The 23,561-nt window shown below is 36.1% G+C and overlaps 2 protein-coding genes across 5 annotated transcripts in view; both read right to left on the bottom strand.

The window, feature by feature from the left end:
• Positions 1–17,312, bottom strand: part of LOC127646275 (microtubule-associated serine/threonine-protein kinase 2-like) — a 213,360-nt gene extending 196,048 nt beyond the window's left edge. For all 4 annotated transcript variants that reach the window (XM_052129780.1, XM_052129781.1, XM_052129782.1 and 1 more), the window contains exon 1: positions 16,341–17,312. In XM_052129780.1, the coding sequence (XP_051985740.1) occupies positions 16,341–16,421 (81 nt within the window). In that variant the 5' untranslated portion in view covers positions 16,422–17,312. The remainder of the gene's footprint in view (positions 1–16,340) is intronic.
• Positions 17,313–19,030: 1,718 nt separating this feature from the next.
• Positions 19,031–23,561, bottom strand: LOC127646924 (transmembrane protein 69-like). The gene is made up of 3 exons (XM_052130908.1): positions 23,480–23,561; positions 23,222–23,271; positions 19,031–20,344 (listed from the first exon to the last, which is right to left on the bottom strand). The coding sequence occupies exons 2-3, from the start codon at positions 23,264–23,266 to the stop codon at positions 19,634–19,636; spliced, it is 756 nt and encodes a 251-aa protein (XP_051986868.1). The 5' UTR covers positions 23,267–23,271; positions 23,480–23,561; the 3' UTR covers positions 19,031–19,633.

The following is a 23,561-nucleotide window of genomic DNA, read 5'->3' as shown; positions in this document are numbered from 1 at the left end:
TGTGCAAACTAGGGGATAAAGGACACTGTCGACTGCCTCAGAGCAGCTCAAGAGCTTTTAATTTTGAGAAATTACTGATAACAAGAATGGGGAAAGCTTCATTGATATGGACAAACCAAAAACCTAAATTAAAAGCTTGATTACATAAACAATATTTAAACTGGCCTGACACAAGTAATGTTATTTTCCTATTTGATCATCTCTAGATGTAATGAATTCAACCTGCAATGACCACTTGAGGTCACTTCAGTGGCCAGCAGGATCCCCTATTAGCCTACAGTTGTAAAGACAGAACAATGCAGTTGTTGTGCAATCTGTTAGCAAGCTACCTGTGTTCTCCAAGAATGAAGCAACAAGGTATTTAACAGGAAAGCAAAGAATGACAGGATGTTTTTTCCTATTGCTGCTATTGGCGCCTCAACACCCAACACAAACGTGAAGAGTCACAACATCATAGTTGCAATATTTACTGTGGTAGCATATTGGTAAGTGAACATTTCCAGACATAAGAAAAGACACTCCCTTGCAAGCAAGCAAGAAATTATATTGTTTATTGAAGTGATTGTCATTTGACTTAAGACAAGGACAATTCTGACTTAAATTGCTCTTTGCCCTTTACTTAAAAATATTGAACCACTTCCCTCTTGTGACTGGTAGACAGCCAGAGTGCTTACCACTGCATTAAAACAGATGTTTTATGACATCCCGTTCACAAAGTACATACACAGGCTCCTGCTTGTAGCATTCCTTGCCCTTCTATGATCTACAGTTGAAGTCAGACATTTACAAACACTATAGATTTGCAAGTTGTTTAGGACATCTGCTTTGTGCATGACACAAATACATTTTCCAATAATTGTTTACAGACATATTGTTTCACAATTAATTAACCATATCACAATTTCAGTGGGTCATAAGTTTACATACACCAAGTTAACTGTGCCTTTAAGCAGCTTTGAAAATTCCAGAAAATTATATCAAGCCTTTAGACTAGTGGTGCACCGATGAGGAAATTTGAGGCCAATACCAATCTCAGATTATTTAACACTAAGATTGGCCAATACGATACAGCTTTTTTTGTTTAAGTGCCCTTTGCCACACTTTTGCAAGTTATATTGTGCAGTTATATGTTTATGCCCCACACTGTAAAATGGCGGTAACACTTTACAAAAAGGTTCCATTTGTTAACATTATTTAACAACATTACTTTAGTTAACATGAACTAATGAACTTAATATTAGTTACAACATATACCATTACATTTTTAAAATCAAAAGTGATTAATAAATGCTGTAAAAAACATTATTCATTGTTTGTTCATGATACCTAATGCATGAACTAATGTTAAAGAAATGAAACCTTTTAATAAAGTATTACCAAAATTACATTAATTGTGAGCTGCTAACATTTATTTGTATTGAAAACCGTTTTGTATAGTTCTGTTGTCAATATCAAAAGTCCATTGTGACATAAAAACACGAGAGCATCACACACAGCAGAGATACTTTCAAAAATAAGAAAAATATATCCATTGTGAGCTCTAAAACTGCTCCAGTGAGAAATCATTCATATCTATTATTTGTTTACTGTCTTTGGCATTTTGCTGTAACACAAATCCCTAATTATTAAGCAAATGCATGAAGCCAAGGTGCTGACATTTGCCCAGGTTAAACAGTTATATCTGTCATTAGTGGTATTGTGACCAACATTAATCTGATTTAAATTGGAATCCTCACAGAATAGCGCTGGGATGAGTGACTTATGAAGAGATATTGAGAGCACCTGGAGAGTGCACATGTTTGATTGACACCAAGAGCGCTCATGTTAAAAAGAGTAAAGCTAAAAGCACTCGTGATCACACAAACGGTCTCTTATTGCTCCAGACAGCATCTGATTGCCACGACTTATGTTACATCACGTTTCCTTAGATTTGTATTTGCATCTTTATTTGTTGTTTTTAAAATCGTTTTTATACCTGTTAGCAGCCTCTTTATCCTCTTCTTGCTCACTGTGCAGCGAGTCAGAATAACTACCGTAATGACTCCAGAAAAATGGGCAACTTAATATTCATACACATTTAATTACTACACATTTAAAAAAAAAAAAAAAAAAAAAAAAGCAAATTCAAGTGAACTACATAATGTCTGAAAGTTTAAATTTGTGAAGGCTTAGAATTGCCAAAACTCACTCTCCAGAGGCCACTCTGTCATGCTTCAAGGGCTGAGCAAGCACTCATTAGAGGAACAGTGTATGTGATCCGCTTGCCGATCACAGATTGCCTGAATTGGTTGTGTACCTGTGGATGTATTTTAAGGCCCTTCAAACTCAGTGCCTCTTTGCTTGACATCGTGGGAAAAAACAAAAGAAATCAGACAAGAAAAAAAAAAGTCAAAAAATTGTGGACCTCCACAAGTCTGGTTCATCCTTGAGTTCAATTTACAAATGCTTGAAGGTACCACGTTCATTTGTACACAAGTACTATGAACGTAGTTTGGTGCAAAATGTGAAAAACAATCCCAGAACAAAAGCAAAGGATCTTGTGAAGATGCTGGAGGAAACAGGTAGACAAAGAGCAAAAACTGTTTGGCCAGAATGACCATCGTTATGTTTGGAGGGAAAAGGGGGAGGCATTCAAGCCGAAGAACACCATCCCAACCATGAAGCCTGGGGGTGGCAGCATCATGTTGTGGGGGAGCTTTGCTGCAGGAGTGCACTTCACAAAATAGATGGCATCATGAGAAAGGAAAATTATGTGGATATATTGAAGCAACATCTCAAGACATCAGCCAGGAAGTTAAAGCTTGGCTTCCAAATGGATAATGACCCCAAGCATACCTCCAAAGTTGTGGCAAAATGGATTAAGGACAACAAAGTCAAAGTACAGGAGTGGCCATCACAAAGCCCTGACCTCAATCCAACAGAAAATTTGTGCACAGAACTGAAAAAGCATGTGCGAGCAAGGAGGCCTACAAACCTGACATAGTTACACCAGTTCTGTCTGGAGAAAGGGGCCAAAACTCCAGCAATTTATTGTGAGAAGTTTGTGGAAGGATACACAAAACGTTTGACCCAAGTTAAACAAATTAAAGGCAAAGTGACCTAAGACAGATGTTTTCTAAAACCTGGCACAGAAAAAGAACAATGTGAATTAGAAAACATAAACCCCTAATTTTAAGCTCTTAAATAATCTGATTCAGTTGAGAACATACCATTGAACAGCTCTACAATAAAGGCTGAGCACAGCAGAGTGAGACAAACTAAATCACCCCTGCTGAGTGACTAACTGTATTCTCAATCATGACAGTCAGCACCTTTTCTGCATTACACAGTCTAGAACTGGGAGATATGATGATATATATCATGGGGACAATATAAAGTGTCAATCGATAGATAATCACTCATAATACAAGCAACTTGTTTTACCAGCTCAACATGATGCACACAAAATAATATTATGAAAGCCAAAATATAAGCTCTGCAGGCTGCTAAAAAGTCACTTTGGATAAAAGCACCTGCTAAGTAAATAAATAAATGTAATTTAAAGGTGCAGTATGTAAGATTCAGAAACCCTTGTTATTAATGACACCTGTGGCCATTAAGTGAACTGCAGCCAGCTACCAGGTGCTCGCACTTGTGCGCACACTCCGTAGGGACGTATACAAAGATACTGAACGTGATTCACCGGCATCATGCTGACAGATGAGGTAGCACAATTCAAATTACAGAGTTATGACCGTTTTATTTCAATCGTTGAGACTAAACAAAAAAATCAGCTACCATAGCATACTGTTACACACATAGAGCTACATACTACCAACCTATATCAGACAGTTTACTGTTGCACTGCACTGTTATGTTGCACTAGTGTATGTTTTGTATGTTATATGCTGTACTACAATCAAGAACCCAGCGTATTTGCTTAAATTTATCTTGTATACCTGACTTTTAGTATAAAGAGATGATCGTTGAAATGCACTGAAAGTAAAGCAAGGTAGCTTGCAATTTGTCAGCGTTAGCAGGTAAGATCAAGTTAGCTAAAATTAAACGGATCAATCCTTATGGCACTATATTTCAAATGCTTTGCAGATATGCAAGCTTACCTGTCCAATAAGAAGAACGCAAATTCAGGGTTTTGATCCCCAAAAATGTAAGAATATCCCTCCAGGAAAAAAATGCCCTGCCGATGTTCACTCTTTTGTAAAATAAAGAAAATAAAAATAGTGATCTGTAAGTAGTCTCTGGGTTTGCGAGCATCTGAAACACGTCACAAAAATGAACTGAAACTCCGCAAACACTTATCACACAAACATGAAACATATGTTTAAAGAAAGCTTAAAATGTCTACTTTTAGATAAATCAACTCAAATTTAAAACAAATATTCTCCTGCAATGTAATATGTATGAAACAAAGCGATGTACAGTTTTTACTGTACATTATCTCTAATGTGATCACACCCACCAGCAGAGCACGCCATTCATACGCTAATATGCTGAGGCGATCAATGCAAATGGTAAACGCCCCCGACTGTGCCTTCAAAACATATAGTTCATTCACTTATCTGCACGTTTGGAAGACAGCACGATACACAAGTGAGAAAACTCCTGGATAGTGACGAAGAGTTAACATTTTCCTCAGAAGAAGAGCGGGACTCCGATGAACAACACAAAAATTTTTATTTTGAAGAGAGACTTCATCCAGCCAAGGATACAATTTCAGACGAGTAAGTCATTGAGTTTTCTTTAGTTGACATGCTATTTTTTTATAAACATGTACATATTTTACTAGTGGGACTGTTTCCAGACTTGCCAGCCAGGATTCAGAGTATTGACATTTGAAACATGACTCCTAATAAGCAAGTTTTAGTTACATGTAAATGTTGTTTCGGCTAAAGCAAGTATTTAAATGTTATGCTGTATGATATAAAATTATATGAATGTTTAGAATATATTTAATCTAGTGTTTATGCGGACTCATTATCATCAGTGCTTGTGCTTGCAAATATCTGTTCAGGTGTAAATGAGTAAAATGCTCTTTAAATATGACCATATTAGAAAATCAGCATATTATAATGATGTGACACTGAAGACTGCAGTAATGATGCTGAAAATTCAGCTTTGATCACAAATTGCATTTTACAATATATTCAAATAGAAAACTGCTCTTTTAAATTGTAAAAATAGTTTAAAATAAATCACTGTTTTTACTGTATTTTGGATCAAATAAATGCAGTCTTTGTGAGCAGAAGAGACTTCTTTTAAACAGTAGTGTAGGTCTAAAATTGAGTAAAGCCTTTATGTAAAGAAGACGTATAGTCAGATTACTTCTTTTAACTTAAAACTTGAGTTTGATCATTAATTCTCCTCATATTCATTATCTTTGTCACATTCCTCCTTGATGTGCCCAGGGGATGGGGTCTTTTGTCTCCTCAGGTGTGAATTACAATCCATATTCATGATCATTTACGCCTCCTCATATATTTCATTTATTTCATTTATATATGTATTCTCTTTTCATGGTAATGCAACACGAAATGCCACAACAGCAATTTAACAAATCCAACAAACACAACAAAATTACATTCCATGACAAAAAGAACAGGAGTAGGAAGAAGAAAAATCTTATAAACTCCTACCCCATTCTTATAATAATAAAAAAAAAAGTGTACAAATTAGATGACCTCACCAACATGACAAAAGATAACAACAAAAAATAACAAAACAGCCCAGATCAGATAATCTACTTTCAATTTTAACAATTTTCCTTTTTTTTTTGTTTTATTTATTTTTTTATTATTAATTCTACTTACACAACACTAAACAAACAAACAAAAACAACAATGATGGAAAGATGACAACAAGACCATTGTTGTTGTAATTTTATCAATTTTCACAATCATCTTTATATAAATTAAGGATCTTCTGTTTATACTTGTATTTAAATTGGAGAATGTTTGAACAACATTTCAGATCATTTTCTAAAAAATTCCATCTTTTCGCACCAGAAACTGAAACACACATTTGTTTGAGGGTATTTCTAGCAAAAGGGCGTTTAAAGTCTTTATTTCTTCTGCTTGTCCCACTATTTACAGTAAAAAGAGTTTGCAGTCCATGCGGTAACAAGCAGTATTTTGCTTTATGAACAACTAATAAAGTTTGTAAAGCAACCAAATCCTTCAGTTTGAGTAGTCCTGACTCCAGAAACAGTCCTGTAGTATGTTCTCTTGGAGCAACTCCATTAATTATTCTTATGGCTCTTTTTTGCTAAATAAATAAGGGCATTACATTTGTGAAATAAGAATTACCCCATATCTCCAAACAATACATCAAATATGGCAAAATAAAGGAACAATATAGGATTCTCATTGCCTTATAATTTACTTAACTTTACTCAAAACGGCAATGTTTTTACAAATTTTATTTCTTACATAAGATATATGTGACTTCCATTTAAATTTTTCATCAATGAGTACTCCTAAAAACCTAAATTCTGACACTCTCTCAATAATTATTCTATTTAAAGTCAAACGAACATTTACAGGGCATTTTTTGATTTGTAAACAACATAAATTTTGTTTTACTTAAATTTAACGACAGTTTATTTTTATTAAACCATTTCTGTAGAATCCAATTCTTGTTCAATAGTTTTCATTAATATTTTGATGTGCTTTCCCAATACAAAAAAATTTGTATCGTCCGCAAAAAGAACAGAACGTAAAATCTTTGATTCATCACAGAGATCATTAATATATAAATTAAATAATTTTGGCCCCAGCACAGAGCCTTGAGGGACTCCACACTGTATTATTTCCAACTTAGATTCATGGCATAAATACTCTACATATTGTTGTCTATTTTCTAAGTCACTAATAATCCAGTTTAATACTACACCTCTAATTCCATATGTCTGTAATTTAGATATCAATATACCATGATCAAGAGTGTCGAAGGCCTTTTTAAGGTCAATAAAAACACCAACTGTATGATTTTTATTCTACAATTCTGTGGTAATGTCTTCTGTGATTTTCATCAAAGCCATAGCTGTTGAGCGGGTGCGTCGAAACCCAAACTGATTATCATGAATCAAAGAATGTTTTTCAAGAAAATAATCCAATTTTTTAACAAAAAGCTTCTCCAGAATTTTAGAAAATTGCGAAAGCAAAGATATAGGCCTATAATTTGTGAGACTATGCCTATCACCAGATTTAAAAAGGGGAATAATTTTAGCCACCTTCATTTTATCTGGAAAGAAACCTGTATTAAAAGACAAATTGATTATATATTTTAATGGTCTACTAATGCAACTTATAGTTTCTTTAACAATATACATATCTAAGCCATCACTAGCGCATGAATGTTTACTTTTTAATTTAGAGACAATAGAAATAATTTCACTCTCACTAACTTCATAAACAAAAAGAGATTGCATGACTCTGCTTTCACCTGTCCAGCTTTTATTTTCATTATGTAGTGGTATAGTTTTGGCAAGATTTGGACCAACATTGCAGAAAAATTAATTAAATTCATCAGCCATTTTTTCACCACTTATCTCGACGTTCTGTTCATTCATTAAGTATAATGGCTGACAATATTTCATTTCAGTGCCCATAACCTCCCTTAAGACTTTCCACATTCTTTTGCTATTACTTTTATTATCTATCAACAAGTTAATATAATAATCTTTCTTTGCACGTCTCATTATAGTAGTCAGCTTATTTTTATAGGCTTTATATTTTTTTTCTGCATTTACTGTCCGATATTTTACAAAGTCCCGATAAAGCTTATTCTTATTTTTACACAATTTCAATATAGGCCTACCCTTCGTTAACCAAGGTTTTTTATTATTTCTGACTTTATCATTCAATATTTTTATTGGACCATTTTTATTATATAACCATAGATACTTTTTAAAAAATAATTCATAAGCCTTATTAACATTATTTGTACTATAAACATTGTCCCATTGTTCTTTCATAAGTACATCCCTGAATCTATTTAGTCTTTCCTCCGTTCTTAACCTAATAACTTTACTAGACTTTTCTTTATTTATTTTTACTTCACAGAGGTGAGTTACAAAAATCGGTAAATGATCAGTTGTATCATTTAACAAAAGACCACTTTTGACCGTTTTTTCAAATATATTTACAAAAATGTTATCAATTAATGTGGCACAACTGGAAGTTATTCGACTAGGCCTAGTAATGGTAGGATAAAGACCTCTGCTATACATTAAATCAAGAAAATCTAAACTACCAGTATGATTAGACACATTCAAGAGATTTACATTAAAGTCCCCGCAAATTATAGATACTTTATTTTATATGACCTTTCTAACACGAAAATTGTCTTACAAAAGTTAAATTAGTATATTGTTTTGTATGAATGAGTGATCAGGATGGTTTTCACACTATTTTGTAGCAAAAACTCTAGGCTACAAGATCCAGTTCTCAAAAGGCTTGTGGACAAATGTTTAGTATGTGTTATATGGCCTTATTTCAATGACTTAAATTTATGTTAGGAAACGTTATTTTCTAAAAAAAATACAAACATGCGCACACGTTGCTCACATATTATTGTAACCCAGCTTGTGTTGAATACGGTGTTATCAGACTTCAGCCATTAATGTGTTTATAAGCAACTGAAAAAAGCACAAATGTCAAGGCATGTCAAAACTTCTCCAGGGCCCAAAACACCCTCAGACCCCATAGGGTTAAATGCAAATGAGCTGGTGCTCCCCACCCGGTAGCCAGAATAGGGCGGAGTTTTGACATATCTGCTTCGGATAACTAGACATCATAAGCAATATGACTGACAGTTAAAATAGTGGTGTTCAGCCCTATATGTTTGAACCAGTGTCAGACACTGATGAGGGAGAGACTGAAGTAACAACTTTGAGAATGAACCAGGAAGTTTCCGAATGGTTATTTGATAAATGTATTTATTTGTTGTAGAGTTTTTTCAGCAGTTTTGCAACGATGGATGAGCAACACACACACACAAATACTGTTACAACGTTCACTATGCGATATAACGAAACAACACACACAAACAAACATGTCCGTCAGCAGTGTCCGTCAACAGTCGTGGGCCGGGCCTGTAAAAAGTGATGTCACTTTGTACAGAATCTGCGAATGGCTTGTTCTGAGACATTGCTTATGATTAATGGGGATTAAAAAAAAATTGGTGGATTTTTATCATTATAGGGTGGTTGTGTACACACACTGCCAACACACATTTATGTTCAAACACCATGTAAAAGTGAATTTTGCATAATAGGTCCACTTTAAGTTGCATTACAAGCCATTCACACATTGGCAAAAAAAAAAAAAAAAAAAAAAGGTGAATACAACATGAAAATTGTTACATACTGCAGCTTTAAATGTTTTAATTTGGTTGTATTTTTAATTTATTTATTTATTTAGCAAGAAGTGTTCATCAGATGTGCCTGCTGTATGTAGATATAAGCTATAGGGACACTGTTGAACCTCTAAGTGAAATCCTACACTTACTAAGCAAACAGAAGCAAAATACCAGTTACAGTTTAACACTATCATAAATGCAATGAAGTTAAAGGATAATCCAAATGTTCTCTAATGAACAAAGACAGTAGCATTAAAAACTATGTCAACTGAGGGCACTCTCCATACTTTAAACAAATACATATTATGGATAGACCAATAAGCAGGAGAGCACAATGAACACAAAACACCACAAAAAAAATAAATAAATGTATGGGCAATCTGTAATTGGTGCCTTCTTCTACGGACACAGACGCAATGCCGGAAAGCGAGAAGGCTCTCCTACTAACTGCACTGATAATAGTAATGTAATGTAGACAGCCACATTTTAGAGCACTGGCTTATTTTAGCATTAATTTCAGTGTACCCACTAAGTATAGGACTTACATGCCAAAAGGGAATTAGTCTTTAGTAACATCAACATGACGTAACCTATTTTTACATAATCTAACCAAGTCCTATGTCATGTCAGTTCATCCCTCCAATGATCTAAAATATTTATACAAGTAAATGCAGGGATGAAAAGCTGATTTGGGTACGGAACTGTTTATGTAACAGCTTTCTGCACTAGTCCAAGCCATCTGTGCTGGTCAGAGATCTTTTACAAAAATGTAGTTCAGCTACTACCGGGACAGGAAATTCTGAAACAAAGCTGAATCCCATGCTTAGCTTACCACCACAAAAGGTTGTAAAGGTGAAAAATAGAGCCCCTGAATAAGTAAAAAGCCAAAAGGTCTTAATATTCACCTTCCAATTCTGATTTGCAAAAAAATAGGATTTGATGTAATGCTTTACTGCAAATGGTGAACATTCAAAATGTCCAAACAGAGTGAGTGCAGTGGTCTTGCCAAACAAGGACTAATCTTACAGTAAGACAAATCCTTTGAACAATTAACCTTCCCGTTAACAACAAAATGTACTGTATTCACAAAACATAATCCCAGATGCAGCCTTCAATAAACCCAAGTCTGGGCTAATATTGTAAAAGAGAGGAAGGACAGCTTCTTTCTCAGACACTGTTTTCACCTTTTGACAATCAACTGGATCAACTGTTTACTGCTGGGGGATTCATATGCATATTGTTAATATACATAATAATATGCATGGTAATATCAATAAAGACAATTAAAAAAGGTTTCTCTAAAACTCCAACATCCACATGTAAGATTAGTGTTAGATTACTGTACTTTAAAATGACCCTCGAAAACTCCAAACTACAAAATGTGCACCGCATTACTGCCATGTTAGAATCGAGAATCGCTTTGTGGTACACAAAGCGGGAGTTGCACATCCTGTTATAAACCCGTATGATATGGGTACCTTAAAGGCTCTGTGCTGAAGCTAACTGTAATAGCAGTGACCCAATAAACAGGAAAACATTGTGGCATGCGAAATAGTAATTACAAGGCTTTTCGATCCAAAAATCACCCTAACAGAAATTTACCTTGCAGTTACTGTAGTAACACTAACTTTATAAACATAGTATTTTGGCAGAAATGTTGCATATATTTATAAGAAATTTTACTATTATTGTAATAATATTAAATATTGTGTATAAGGGGGACATAAATCACTTTTATGGCAGTTGTTGTGTTTACATGCATTTAGGATACTGTTTTCATTACAAATTCTATAGTTTTCTTTTTTAGAAACCATAAATACATTTAACTATTTTACTTATCTTAATTATACCACAGTTAAACATACTATGCAAGAACTGTGGTAAATTTCCATAAGGGACAGTACAAAGGAGAATTTAAAGGACAATATGTTTAAGCCTGGACCCCCATGACTTAAGGGGCAAAAGTTAATTCTAGGGGTGGGTAAAAATATAGATTTTGCGATGCAATGAATTTGAATGATCTCTATATCGATTCTTAAATCCCAAGAATGATCTTTTACTCCATGAGCAACCCTCCATTACAATGGGAGGAAATCACTTGCGTTTTTAACCAAATTTCGCTTTATGCAACTAAAATTTATATATTTGCCAACTGGCTGGTAACTGTTTACATTTCACTCACTAGTAATTGTGTAGTATAGTGATGGAGATTTTAGCAGTGAGATCCTTTCACTGCATTTAGTCATTCACTGCATAAAAATTGTTCTGTGTAAATATAATATCTTATTGACTTCACGGATTTGTTCAAGTTTAAAAAGCCAACGTATAACTGTAATTATGGAAAAACTAATAAAATATTATTAGTAAAATTAATATTTTCGTAGTGAACCTAGTTAGAAGGGGGGTCCTGGGTAGCTCAATGGTAAAGATGCCCCTGGAGTTCGCTAGTTCGAATCCCAGGGTGTGCTGAGTGACTCCAGCCAGGTCTCCCAAGCAAACAAATTGGCACACTATGTCTCCGTGGAAACACGCTCAACAAGCCACGTGATAAGATGTATGGGTTGACAGTCTCAGACACGGTGGCAGAGGACAAATCCCAGCTGCCTCCCGGATTGAGGTAAATCACTATTCGGCCTTAAGGACTTAGAGCACATTGGGAATTGGGCATTCCAATTTGGGAGAAAAAAAAAAAAAGGAAAAACTATTTACCTAGTTAGAAGGTCCTCTGTATACTTAACAGTATTACATGGGAGATCAATTATTTCATATGTAAGCAAAAGGGACATGAAATATACTCGTATGAATCTATTTCAAATCAGAACTGAATCAAGAGCTTGAGAATCAGGAAATCTGTATCAATACCCAACCCTAGTTAATTCAATCATTCATAATAATTGATGAAAAAAACAATATCATTTACATTTACGCATTTGGCAGACACTTTTACCAAAGCAACTTACAGTGCACTTATTACAGGGACAATCCCATCAGAGCAACCTGGAGTTAAGTGCCTTGCTCAAGGACACAATAGTGGTGGCCGTTGGGATCGAACCAGCAACATTCTGATTTACAGTTATGTGCTTTAGCCCACTACGCCACCACCACACACAATATCAGTTATGGAATCCAACTTTCAGAATGTTTGATCATAGCCCCTTTTTATATATAATTATTTATATATATATATTATATATATATATATATATATATATATATATTTTATTTGTTAATATCAGTATATTCTCATTTGCATCCTAAATCAATATTAATGCTTCAATAGTCACTTTCACACAAACAGCCTTTTCCAGAATATTACCTATCATTTTCAGTTTTTAAGTCATGTGTGAACACTTTCTGTTCGAAAATACCAGTAAGTTTTGCACTGGCTATTTCCCTGAATGAGAAGTTGTAACATTACCTGAAAGTCCAGTTTTCATGCTTAGTGTGAACAGAGTCATAAGATTAATGTTTTGAGCATGTACATGGTCAGGATGCACTGACGTAAAGCAGAGGTTATTCAGTTGATCTGTAGTCCAAAAAATGGCTTAAGTGGAAACATTTTGAAATTATTCCATTAAGATGAAGGGCATAATCAACTTTAGAGGATATTTCTTAAGAGTATGATGCTTCACGACTCAAATCTGTAGTCATATGGTGAGCAGCCAATGGAAACCAGCCATGCACGGCCACAAAACTGGACCACAAACTAATGGAGATGGCAAACAAGCAATCAAAGTGGAGAGAACATTTAACGCCAACTCAAGTCTCAGTCTCCGTTTATACCCACCCAAAACCGCATCCAAATGAGATTCAGAACAGAGAAGCAGCAACATTAATGGTAGCGCTCCCGTACATCCATGTTTGTTTACATCTGTCATGCGTCTCCTAGAATGGGGGCTTGTGTTTCCACTTGAGTTTGTGATGGGATCGACTTGACAGCCGGAGTGATCCTCAGTCGTTTGGTGTGTAATGCATTTAGTAATTTACATAGTTTGTAAGTGTGTGATAACTAGTATTTTTAGATTCTGTTCATATTTTAGTAGTGGTGTAGTGTAATCCATCCTAAAAGCACTTGTATTTTATATGAAATTTGTCGACTGAAAAAAGAGTTTAGTCTCAGAGTTTAATGGTATTTTGGTGCTGATGTGGGAATAATTGCAATCCAGCAATTGCACTGCAAATTTACAAGGCTGTATGTGTGAAAGGGGCTAATCTCAAATGGGCATTTCTATGTGGGGGAAAAAAAATTAAAAAAAATATGAATGCAATATTTTAGGCACGTTTCAAGGAAAAGGACACTGCCCTCACGGAGAGAGCACTCGCGGCCGACACTACAGAGGATGGTTCACTCTCCGTCTCTGTTGCAGATGTAACCCGATCCTTCCGACGGGTGAACATCCGTAAAGCCGCGGGTCCAGAAGGCATTCCAGGCTGCGTCATCAGAGTGTGCGCGAATAAACTGGCTGTTGTTTTTACAGATATTTTCAACCTGACCCTCTCCCTGTCTGTAATCCCCACATGCTTAAAAACATCCACATTGTGCCTGTACAAAAGCAAACCAAAATCACTTGCTTAAATGACTGGCGTCCTGTTGCTCTGACCCCCATCATCAGCAAATGTTTTGAGAAGCTAATCAGAGATTACATCTTCTCTGTGCTGCCCACCTCTTTGGACCCATTGCACTTTGCCTACCGCAACAACCGCTCCACTGATGATGCCATTGCATCTACAATACAAACACTGCTCTCTCCCATCTGGAAAAAAGGAAAACATAAGTGAAAATGCTGTTTGTAGACTACAGCTCAGCATTCAACACCATAGTGCCCTCCAAGCTTGATGTGAAACTCCGGGCCCTGGGTTTAAACAGCTCGCTGTGCAGCTGGATCCTGGACTTCCTGTCAGGCAGACGTCAGGTGGTTAGAATGGGCAGCAACATCTCCTCATCACTGACCCTCAACACTGGAGCCCCTCAGGTCTGTGTTCTCAGCCCACTCCTGTATTCCCTGTACACGCATGACTGTGTGGCAACACATAGCTCCAATGCCATCATTAAGTTTGCTGATGATACAACGGTGGTAGGTCTGATCACTGACAATGATGAAACAGCCTACAGAGAGGAGATGCACATTCTGATACGCTGGTGTCAGGAGCACAACCTCTCCCTCAACGCCAGTAAGACCAAGGAGTTTGTAGTGGACTTCAGGAGGAAAGACAGAGAACACAGCCCCATCACCATCAATGGAGTACCGGTGGAGAGAGTCAGCAGCTTCAAGTTCCTCAGTGTCCACATCACTGAGGAACTCACATGGTTCGTCCACACTGAGGTCGTTGTGAAGAAGGCTCACCAGCGCCTCTTCTTCCTGAGACGACTGAGGAAGTTTGGAATGAACCACCACATCCTCATATGGTTCTACACCAGCACTGTAGAGAGCATCCTGACTGGCTGCATCACCGCCTGGTACAGCAATAGCACCGCCCACAACCGCAAAGACCTGCAAAGGGTGGTGCGAACCGCCAGAAACATCCTCGGAGGTGAGCTTCCCTCCCTCCAGGACATCTATACAAGGTGGTGTGTGAAAAAAGCTTGTAGGATCATGAGAGACTCCACCCGAGTCAGGGGCTGCTCTCACAGCTACCATCAGGCAGGCGGTATCGCAGCATCAGGACTCGCACCAGCCGACTACATGTCAGCTTCTTCCCACAAGCGATCAGACTTTTGAACACTTGATCTTTCATGATCAATATACACCAGCACTGCACTTTATTAATCTTATTATCTCACACTGGACAGTTATAATTATATTCTCCACAATACAACAACATACATATATATATATATATATATATATATATATATATATATACATATACATATACATATATATTTTTTTTTTTTTTTATGTATGTGCATTGTATATTGTGTGTATTGTTAACTGTACACTGTATAGTATTATTGTGTTGTGTATTGTAAATTGTTATATATCTCCTCACTGTCATGACTGCTATGTTGCTCGGAACTGCACACAAGACTTTCACCTACTGTTGCACTTGTGTACATGGTAGTGTGACAAAGTGATTTGATTTGATTTTGATTTGAATATTAATTAACTGCATTTGCAATATAATAATAATATTACTATAATTACTGGTTTCTGTCCAATAGTTTATTTTAAATGAGAGGTCCTAAAACCCACCGTTGCAACCAAAGCAGGTGCTGGTGCCACCATCTGTAGAAATTGGTGTCATCAGTACCACCATTCAGCAGGGGTTCAATCTTCAGCTAGCTCCAGCCCTGTTAGTCACATGGTGCATTTTACTTCCACTTGGCTATGATGAGAGTGTAATGAATAGGCCAAACTTGCCACATTTACAGGGAAAAAACAAGTCTGACCTTTTGATAGGTTAGAGACAGAATATAAAATAATCAAGCCAGACTGCTTGATTTTGAAAAAAAGACAAGAATGAGAGCAGCCAGCGTTACATTCCAGAAACATGGATGGTTTTTAAGAAAATTAAGAAAAACTGAAAGATAAGAGAGTATTTCCAAATAAGAAAACACTCATATTGTTTCGTCAGAAAAGTATAAAGTTTGCACTGGTGGCCCAAATTAAACTACCCAAAATTAACGCTATTTTAATTAACTTGATGCACAACCCTATTAAACGCATTATGTGAGTAATAAAGTTCACATCATGAATTGATTAGAAAACCTTGCAAGAAATTGTTCAGTGTCATAATGTGCCTAATCTATAAGCACTGTCATTGATCCTTTATATTCAAGTCACTGTGTAGTGTGTACATTGATGGAATGCATATGCATCGCACTCGGCCTGCAGAGCAGCTGCGTCACTGTTATCCTACACCATTATCCTAGTCCTATATTTGTAGTGAGGCGAATTGAGCATGTTTTACAGTGCATTTCAAATTAAAGTGCAATGTATCAATGTTAACATGTCACGACTTTCTAGTCTACGACCACTCACCTCGTCTTTGTCTTCAGTGCTGCTCTCCCGCTGCTCAGAGGTGCAGAGTTTCCTTTTATTTTTGGTCTCAGTTCTCTTCATTCTGCTGGATGAGGGTTGAGTAAACACTTACTTGTAGTATTATATCAGTGAATCTGACTGACTTGTGCTTAATGCATTTAGATGGTGAAACAGATCTTGCTCTGGTACATGGCAAGCAAGCCTCTCCTCAACTTTGTTCCAAACACACAAAGGCAGAATCAATGTTGACCGCAGATTCGCCCTCCAGACATCGGGGTATGTGTGTTGCTCTCTCGACTCTTAAGTCACAATCCGGGTTGCCATGACAGCTCGTCAGTTTTCCCCTCAAATACTGTTTTGTCTTCAGTTTTCTGTAAAATGTGCTGTTTTAGCGCGGTGAGTCAACCGGCGGAACTCATCCAAAAATCCGCTAGCTTGCTAGCTGATAAAGTTTGACAACATCCGCAAATTAAACGTCTTCAGTTTAGAAAAATAAAAGGACTGTTTATAAACAATGTGTAAATAAACTCGCCGGGCTCGTTTCTGTCAAGTTGGGACATCAGTTGCTCAACTTATAAAACAAGTCACTATTACACTGAATAATGCAGCACTTCCAACGTGTTCGTTGTAGTTTCTAGTCAGCCAGCGGATTTCTCTTCTCTGTAAACTAAACACTGTAGCATGATATTTCAGTCATAATGAAACAAAAAGCTTAAAAACGCCACCTTCTTCTCATCCAGTCAATTGCCTGACATACTTTGCCGTTGAACCACAACACAGCGCGCGCTCAACTCGGACTGTTCATCGCGTCTCGGGTCAGGTGGGTCTAGAGAGCGCGAGCTCTGTATTGACACGGATATCACGCGCGTGCGAAGCTCATCCTTTCTCTTCCAATCTCAATCTTCAAACGTCAGCCCGTGGGGTCAGCACGGTTCGGTGAAAGTGTAACTGTATCACAGCCGGTCCATTTCGTTTCTTTTCTTCGGAGAGGAAATATTAGCAGCTTGCTGAAGCTCGGACCGAGTAAACAGCCATTGCTGCGCTCAGAAAACTGATCTGAGTTCAGCTTCTACGAACAGAATCCCGCATGTACACTTACGCACCGATCTGGAAACGTTGTTCCTCTAGTGGTTAGAAGCAAGTGGAAAATATCGTGTTTCTGTGAAAAAACGACTTCACTTGGTCTTTGGTGCCATCTACTGAGCCTAAAGTAATGTTACTTTTTTTTTTTTTAAATAGACATCTTGTAGGAATTTGATACAGAATTAAAACATTTTCTTCTGATTAAATCATTACATTAAGAGGGAAGCACAAAAAAATCTGAATGTATTCAACAACCTTCATGGAAATTGATAAATGAACGTATTGGTTGTAGTTAATAATCAAAAAAGAATGAAAGGTTTGGTGGTATTCAAGTAGAGTGAGAAAAAGGAATAAAAAAAAGTGTTCAATTGATGAGAAAAAAAGGCTGAAAGGTCAGGGTGTAATGTTTTTCAATTTCTCTATTTTTTAGTTGCTGTTAAGCTGATTTGGAACAATATGTATTTGTGAACACTCACTGAGCACTTTATTAGGAACACCTGTACACCTACTTATTCTTGCAATTATTTAATCAGCCAATCGTGTGGAAGCAATGCAATGTGTAAAATGATTCAGATAAGGGTCAGGAGCTTCAGTTAATGTTCACATCAGAATGCAGGAAAAATGTGTTCTCAGTGATTTTGACCGTGGCATTATTGATGGTGCCAGATGGGCTGGTCTTCTGGGAATTTCACACACAAGTCTCTAGAATTTACTCAGAATGGTGCCAAAAACAAAAATGTCTAGTGAGAGCCAGTTCTGCGGAAGGAAATGCCTTGTTGATGAGAAAGGTCAACAAAAAATTACTGGTTCTAGCTGTCAGAAAGGCTACGCTAACTCAGATAACCACTCTGTACAATTGTAGTGAGCAGAATAGCATCTATCAATGCAACATGTCAAACCTTGAGGCGGATGGCCTACAACAGCAGAAGACCACATTGGGCACTTTATTTGGACCATAGTGTTTCTAATTAAGTGCTCGGTGATTTTATCACGTTAGATCATCATTTTTCTTTCATTTTGCAATTAGAGAAATGTTATTTTGTTTTGAAATATCCAAGGTCGTTACAAACACGAATCTAATATATTTAAAGAATTATGTATTTCACTTGGAAAACAGTAGCCTATTTTAAACTACAATTTAATTTTAATTTATTTTTTAAATAAAAGTAGGAATAGGATTTTAGGAATAAAAATACTGTTAACTAAGAACTGGTAAGTTGAAAGTACTGATAATTACGACAAGCTTATGCCATAATATCAGTAATAAACAAGAAAACAGTCAGCAAACAAAGTCTAATGAGAAACTTGAGGTATTGTAATAATTTGTATTTTGCTACTGTTAAAAGCACTATTGTATATGTAAAAAAAACCACTATACTAATAAACTGAATTGATTACCACTGCCTGAAGATAGGATTTCTTCAAAATGTTTATGATTATTAATTAAGGGAGTTCTGGTTATAGCAAGTTGAGGGGTGTTCAGCACTTAGTGACAAGTTCTCTGTTTCTGTAGAATTCACAATAAACATGTGTAAAGTGTGATCAAAAGAGAATAAGTTTGCAAGGTGGAGCAGTAAACTGAATTCAGAACTGTTAATGTTATGGATTTATTCTGAGATATATTGGTTTGAGGGGACATTGGGGCACTTCAAAAACAAAGATGAAAGAAGCAATAGGCCATATTGTAAAAGAATGACGCTATATTTAGATGGCATATGGGAAGCATTGCCAAAAAATAATGTAATAAAATGTGATGCACCATTAAAAGGCAACATTTTAGGCATAGTCTGAAGGTCCAAAGTTTGGTGGTTTTGCTCCAAAATAATTAGAAAGAGAGAAAACTAAACAGTCAAGTGGAATAAGTTTACCTTTTTCAAGACAATACAAATAATTTAATTTGAAACATTCAATATCACTTGGCACAGTCATTGATCTAATTGACAAAGCATGTAAATGAAAGTCTAGTCATACAAAAAAAATTGGAAAATGGCCATGTTCCTTGATTTGAATTCACTGCTGTAAGACTACATCTGTGTGGCCAAGAAACATCATCAATTAGTAAATTGATTTTCTAAGAGGGGAGAGCATGGCATAAAAAATATTATACAGAAACTTTACCAGAGTTACCAGACCGTAAAATTAAATAATTTGGAATCCATTGTACATTGCCAGAGACGATAGTTTTAAATCTTTTATTGACATTATAAAAATCACTGGTCTGTGAAATACTTCTTCTCTGGATAAAATTGCTTAATAACAAGAGTACCCACCAAGGAGAAAAAAGCTACAGCTGTGAGGATTGTCCTCATTGCTTTAAACCAGCTAGGGTATGTGGGCAGGAGGGACAGGTCATAATGCAATGCTATCCCAAGCCCCATTATCACAAGCACAGCAGACTGTGTAATGTCATGGCTAAAAACGAGAGCTACCCAAGCAATTAAAGAGGGAACCACGCTATTGGCTAAATTAAGCCAGTCAGGTTTTGCTGGACTTCCGGCAGGCAGGGCAAAGCCCCAGCGTGCCCCACCAAGAAAGGAAACAATAGACGCTCCATATGCAACTTGAGCAAATGCAACTTCAGGTAGATACAGCTCTGTAACAGCCATAAGTACAGGAGCTGATACAAAAGGTATGAGACCAGCTAATCCAAGATAGAGGGCTGGCTTTGGAGCTTTCTTCAGGTCTCCCATGTCATAACGAAGCAAATCCAGTTCTCTTGGTGGACTCTCTTCCGGTGGCCTTTTCTTCCATCTCTGTGCAGACCAATGGAAAGACTGGACTCTTACAGCAGCACCTGCAACATGGCTTGGGGGCAGCTGTCCATATAAGCTTCTAGTGAACAGTGGTGAACAGTGAATAGTCTGATGCCCTAAACAACTAGACTTGTTGGACATCTGCAGAAGGCCACTCCACTGCCTTCCCTGTTGTTAAAGAGGGGGAAAAAATATATAAAATCAAAATAATCAATCTTCTTGATGAGAATTGAACAATTTTGAGATTTTTGTGAACTGAACCAAAATAGAATATTTCATAAAATGTAAACAATTAATTTCTTCTTGATGAGAATTGAATCTCAGGGCTCGACATTAATGGTTGTCCGCTTATCCAGGACAAGTGAAAGAGAATTTTACTTTCCGACCGGACAAGCAGACTGATTAAAACGTCAATAACAAAAAAAATAACCAGCTATATTTGTGATAGTCTAGGCCTGTGTCACTTATTACTAAATGTATATACTAATTCTGCTGTTGGAAATAATCCAGAGTGCATAATATTATATCTGCACCCTGTTTGATTGACAGGTGGCTTTGTGTGTGCTGTACAAGCACGTGTGTTCCGAAAATGCTCGCGCTAATTTCGCACCTGAACTGTCAAATACATTTAAAAATTCTGTCAAAATGGCCGTCTTGGTGAGGAATTAATGTAAACATATTGAGTTATGTCTAAAGTGAATGTAAACAGTGGGGAAATTTGATTTGTATTAAAATGTCAGACTTGTAACTGTAAACTAATAGACCTCCTGCTGTCTAGTGTGCCATTATAATAATCAAACAAGAAAACCACTCAGTGCTCTTGACTGAGTAAATTTAGTAGCTTTAAAAAGTATTAATGTATTATAATCATACAGTAAAGACCAGTAGTTGTTTTATGTTGCATTTTAATCTGAATGTTTACTTAAATACTTACTACTGAATAGCCTACTACTGTTAAAAACTTTTAAAGCTGTTAAAAAAATTAATTTTCATAATTCTTTCTATTATATCTAATCCGTTTCCATTCATTGCTGTTTTTCATTGTTATTTTATTACTGACTGTTTACTAGTCTTGAATTATTTGAGAACTTGAAACCATTCTTCCAAATTAGTTAGTGTTATTATTTGTTGTGGAATTGAAGCTGGTATAGAGAATCGTCAAATTTCACTACATACTATTGACATTTTTGGAACTGTGACAATGTAAATTTTATCCATGTTAGATCTTGCTGCAATAACATGATGAAAAAGTAGATCTCATTCCATAGAAGTATGAGCACCTCTGCTGTTAATGTTGGCGATGGAGTCTTATCTTTATTTGACAACCATATGTAACATAAAATAATTACCATATGACAATAGCCAGTGCAGTTTACATTTCTGTTGCAGAGAATTGAGTCGATTGCATAGGTACACTATTAGGTTGAGCATCAGTTGTAATTTTAGGAAACATACAACAGAAACTTTGACATGTTACTGGAGCATGTAACTTAAATGTCCTTTTTTCTCTCCGGACAAGTAACGTTTTTGCTTGGACTAGAGAATTACTAGTGCAGGGTAGTAACAGATTACATGTAATCTGGATTACACAATCAGATTACAAAATCAAGTACTTGAAATTGGATTCAATTATATTTTAAAATACTCCTAATCAGACTACATTTACTTATGATTAAATATTAACAAGGCAACGGCAGTAAATTGCTTATAATTTATTGATAATTTTCATATCACTATCATCATATTCTTACCCGAAGCGCAAAAGTCTCAAAGATGAACATTTTGAGCAGGTGCTCCTTTTACTTTACAACAGTAAGATATACCTCAGCTAAGGACTAAGTGCTGGACTATAAGTAGTAAAAGTGTGTCAGAGTTAAGCTGTTAGCTTTGACCTAGCAATGTCATTGCTGTTCATTTCTGGTAAATTACTGTTTGTTCATGTAATTTTTCTAATGTTTTATGCACTTAAAACGAACTAGATGTGTTTTTTAAAAATATATTTTTTTTTACTACCTCACCAATGGTGTGCAGTTTACACATTGAACTTAATTGCTACAAAGGATCTAGTGAATGCCATCTCGAAGTGCCCTGCCCACAGGGTACACAATAGTTCAACTGCAAAATATGCAGCAATAAGAAACAAAGCCCATCACTCTAATGCTGCTGCAGTGAAGTTCACTGCATGAAACTTGACATAAAACATGACACAATTGTTCCTTGTGTGACATCTGTGAACTCTGCCGTTTTAAAATATTCTGCTCTTTTAGAATATTCTTATTGTTCAAAAGATATTATCTTGCACCTTAGTTTTGGAATAGGGTATGGACTATCAGTATGGGTTAAAAGTGTTTTTAGATGAAAGCACTGACCTAGGCAACGTAGTCACTGTTCATTAATGTTAGTAATGCTGCTATTGTTTAATGCACTTAAAAGGAACTTGATGTCTCAGTGTTTTGAATTATAAACTTTGGCCATACACTGTCATTGATGTTAGATTTTATATTTATTTCATTCAGGCAATATCTTATGCACTTTTTAAAAATGTCATAAGCTCTTTTTGAGGCTTTTTGTTGTTGTTAGTAATAAAGAATGGAATACATGTTCTTCCTCTTTGTACTGCATGTGACAAAATAAAATGGAATTAGGATGATAGTAATCGGATTAGATTACCCCAAAAATCTAATCTATGAGATTACGTTACGTTACCATATTCATATGGATCATGTCATTTGCAACCTGATTAAAGTAATCCACCCAGCACAGCGAATTACCAATTTACTTGTCCGGAGTACAATTAATGTCAAGCCCTGTATTTATACATACATACATGCATACATACATATACACTGTTTTATTGACAAATAAAAAAAAATATGTTGACAAAAACAATTATTGGTGAGAAAATGGAAACAGCACATGTTCCAGGACTAAATGGAGTAATGCATACATAAAATAAATAAATATACGATTAATGTCAATGTCCCAGATGGGCAAAAATTTGACAATATGATTGACAACATCTGAATGCCAACGTGTTTTACTCACCCTAAATGTACCAAGAACGTGGCGTCCGATTATACAGGCCAACATTTTATCTGCAATTTAAAAAATCAACAAAAACAACAATAGACATTATTTACTGTTCATTTTACAGTCACAACAATTACAGACCTGCCAGAATCATTTTAGAGAGCATGATAAGTTTAGCCACTGGACTGAATTACACAATGAAATGCACCAGCAGTGCACCCAGCATAAGCAATGCTTGTCTGATAAAAATGTCTAAAACTAATGAATGCATACCTTGAATTCACATCATACTGTCGGGGGAAAAAATTGGAGAAAGGTCATTACAACGCGTGGAAAATATGAAGTCAGACACGAC

Source organism: Xyrauchen texanus, chromosome 7, assembly GCF_025860055.1.
Source record: "Xyrauchen texanus isolate HMW12.3.18 chromosome 7, RBS_HiC_50CHRs, whole genome shotgun sequence".
Taxonomy (NCBI): Eukaryota; Metazoa; Chordata; class Actinopteri; order Cypriniformes; family Catostomidae; genus Xyrauchen; species Xyrauchen texanus.
Note: the sequence above shows the minus strand (reverse complement) of the source record. Positions and strands in the feature narration are given on the sequence as shown.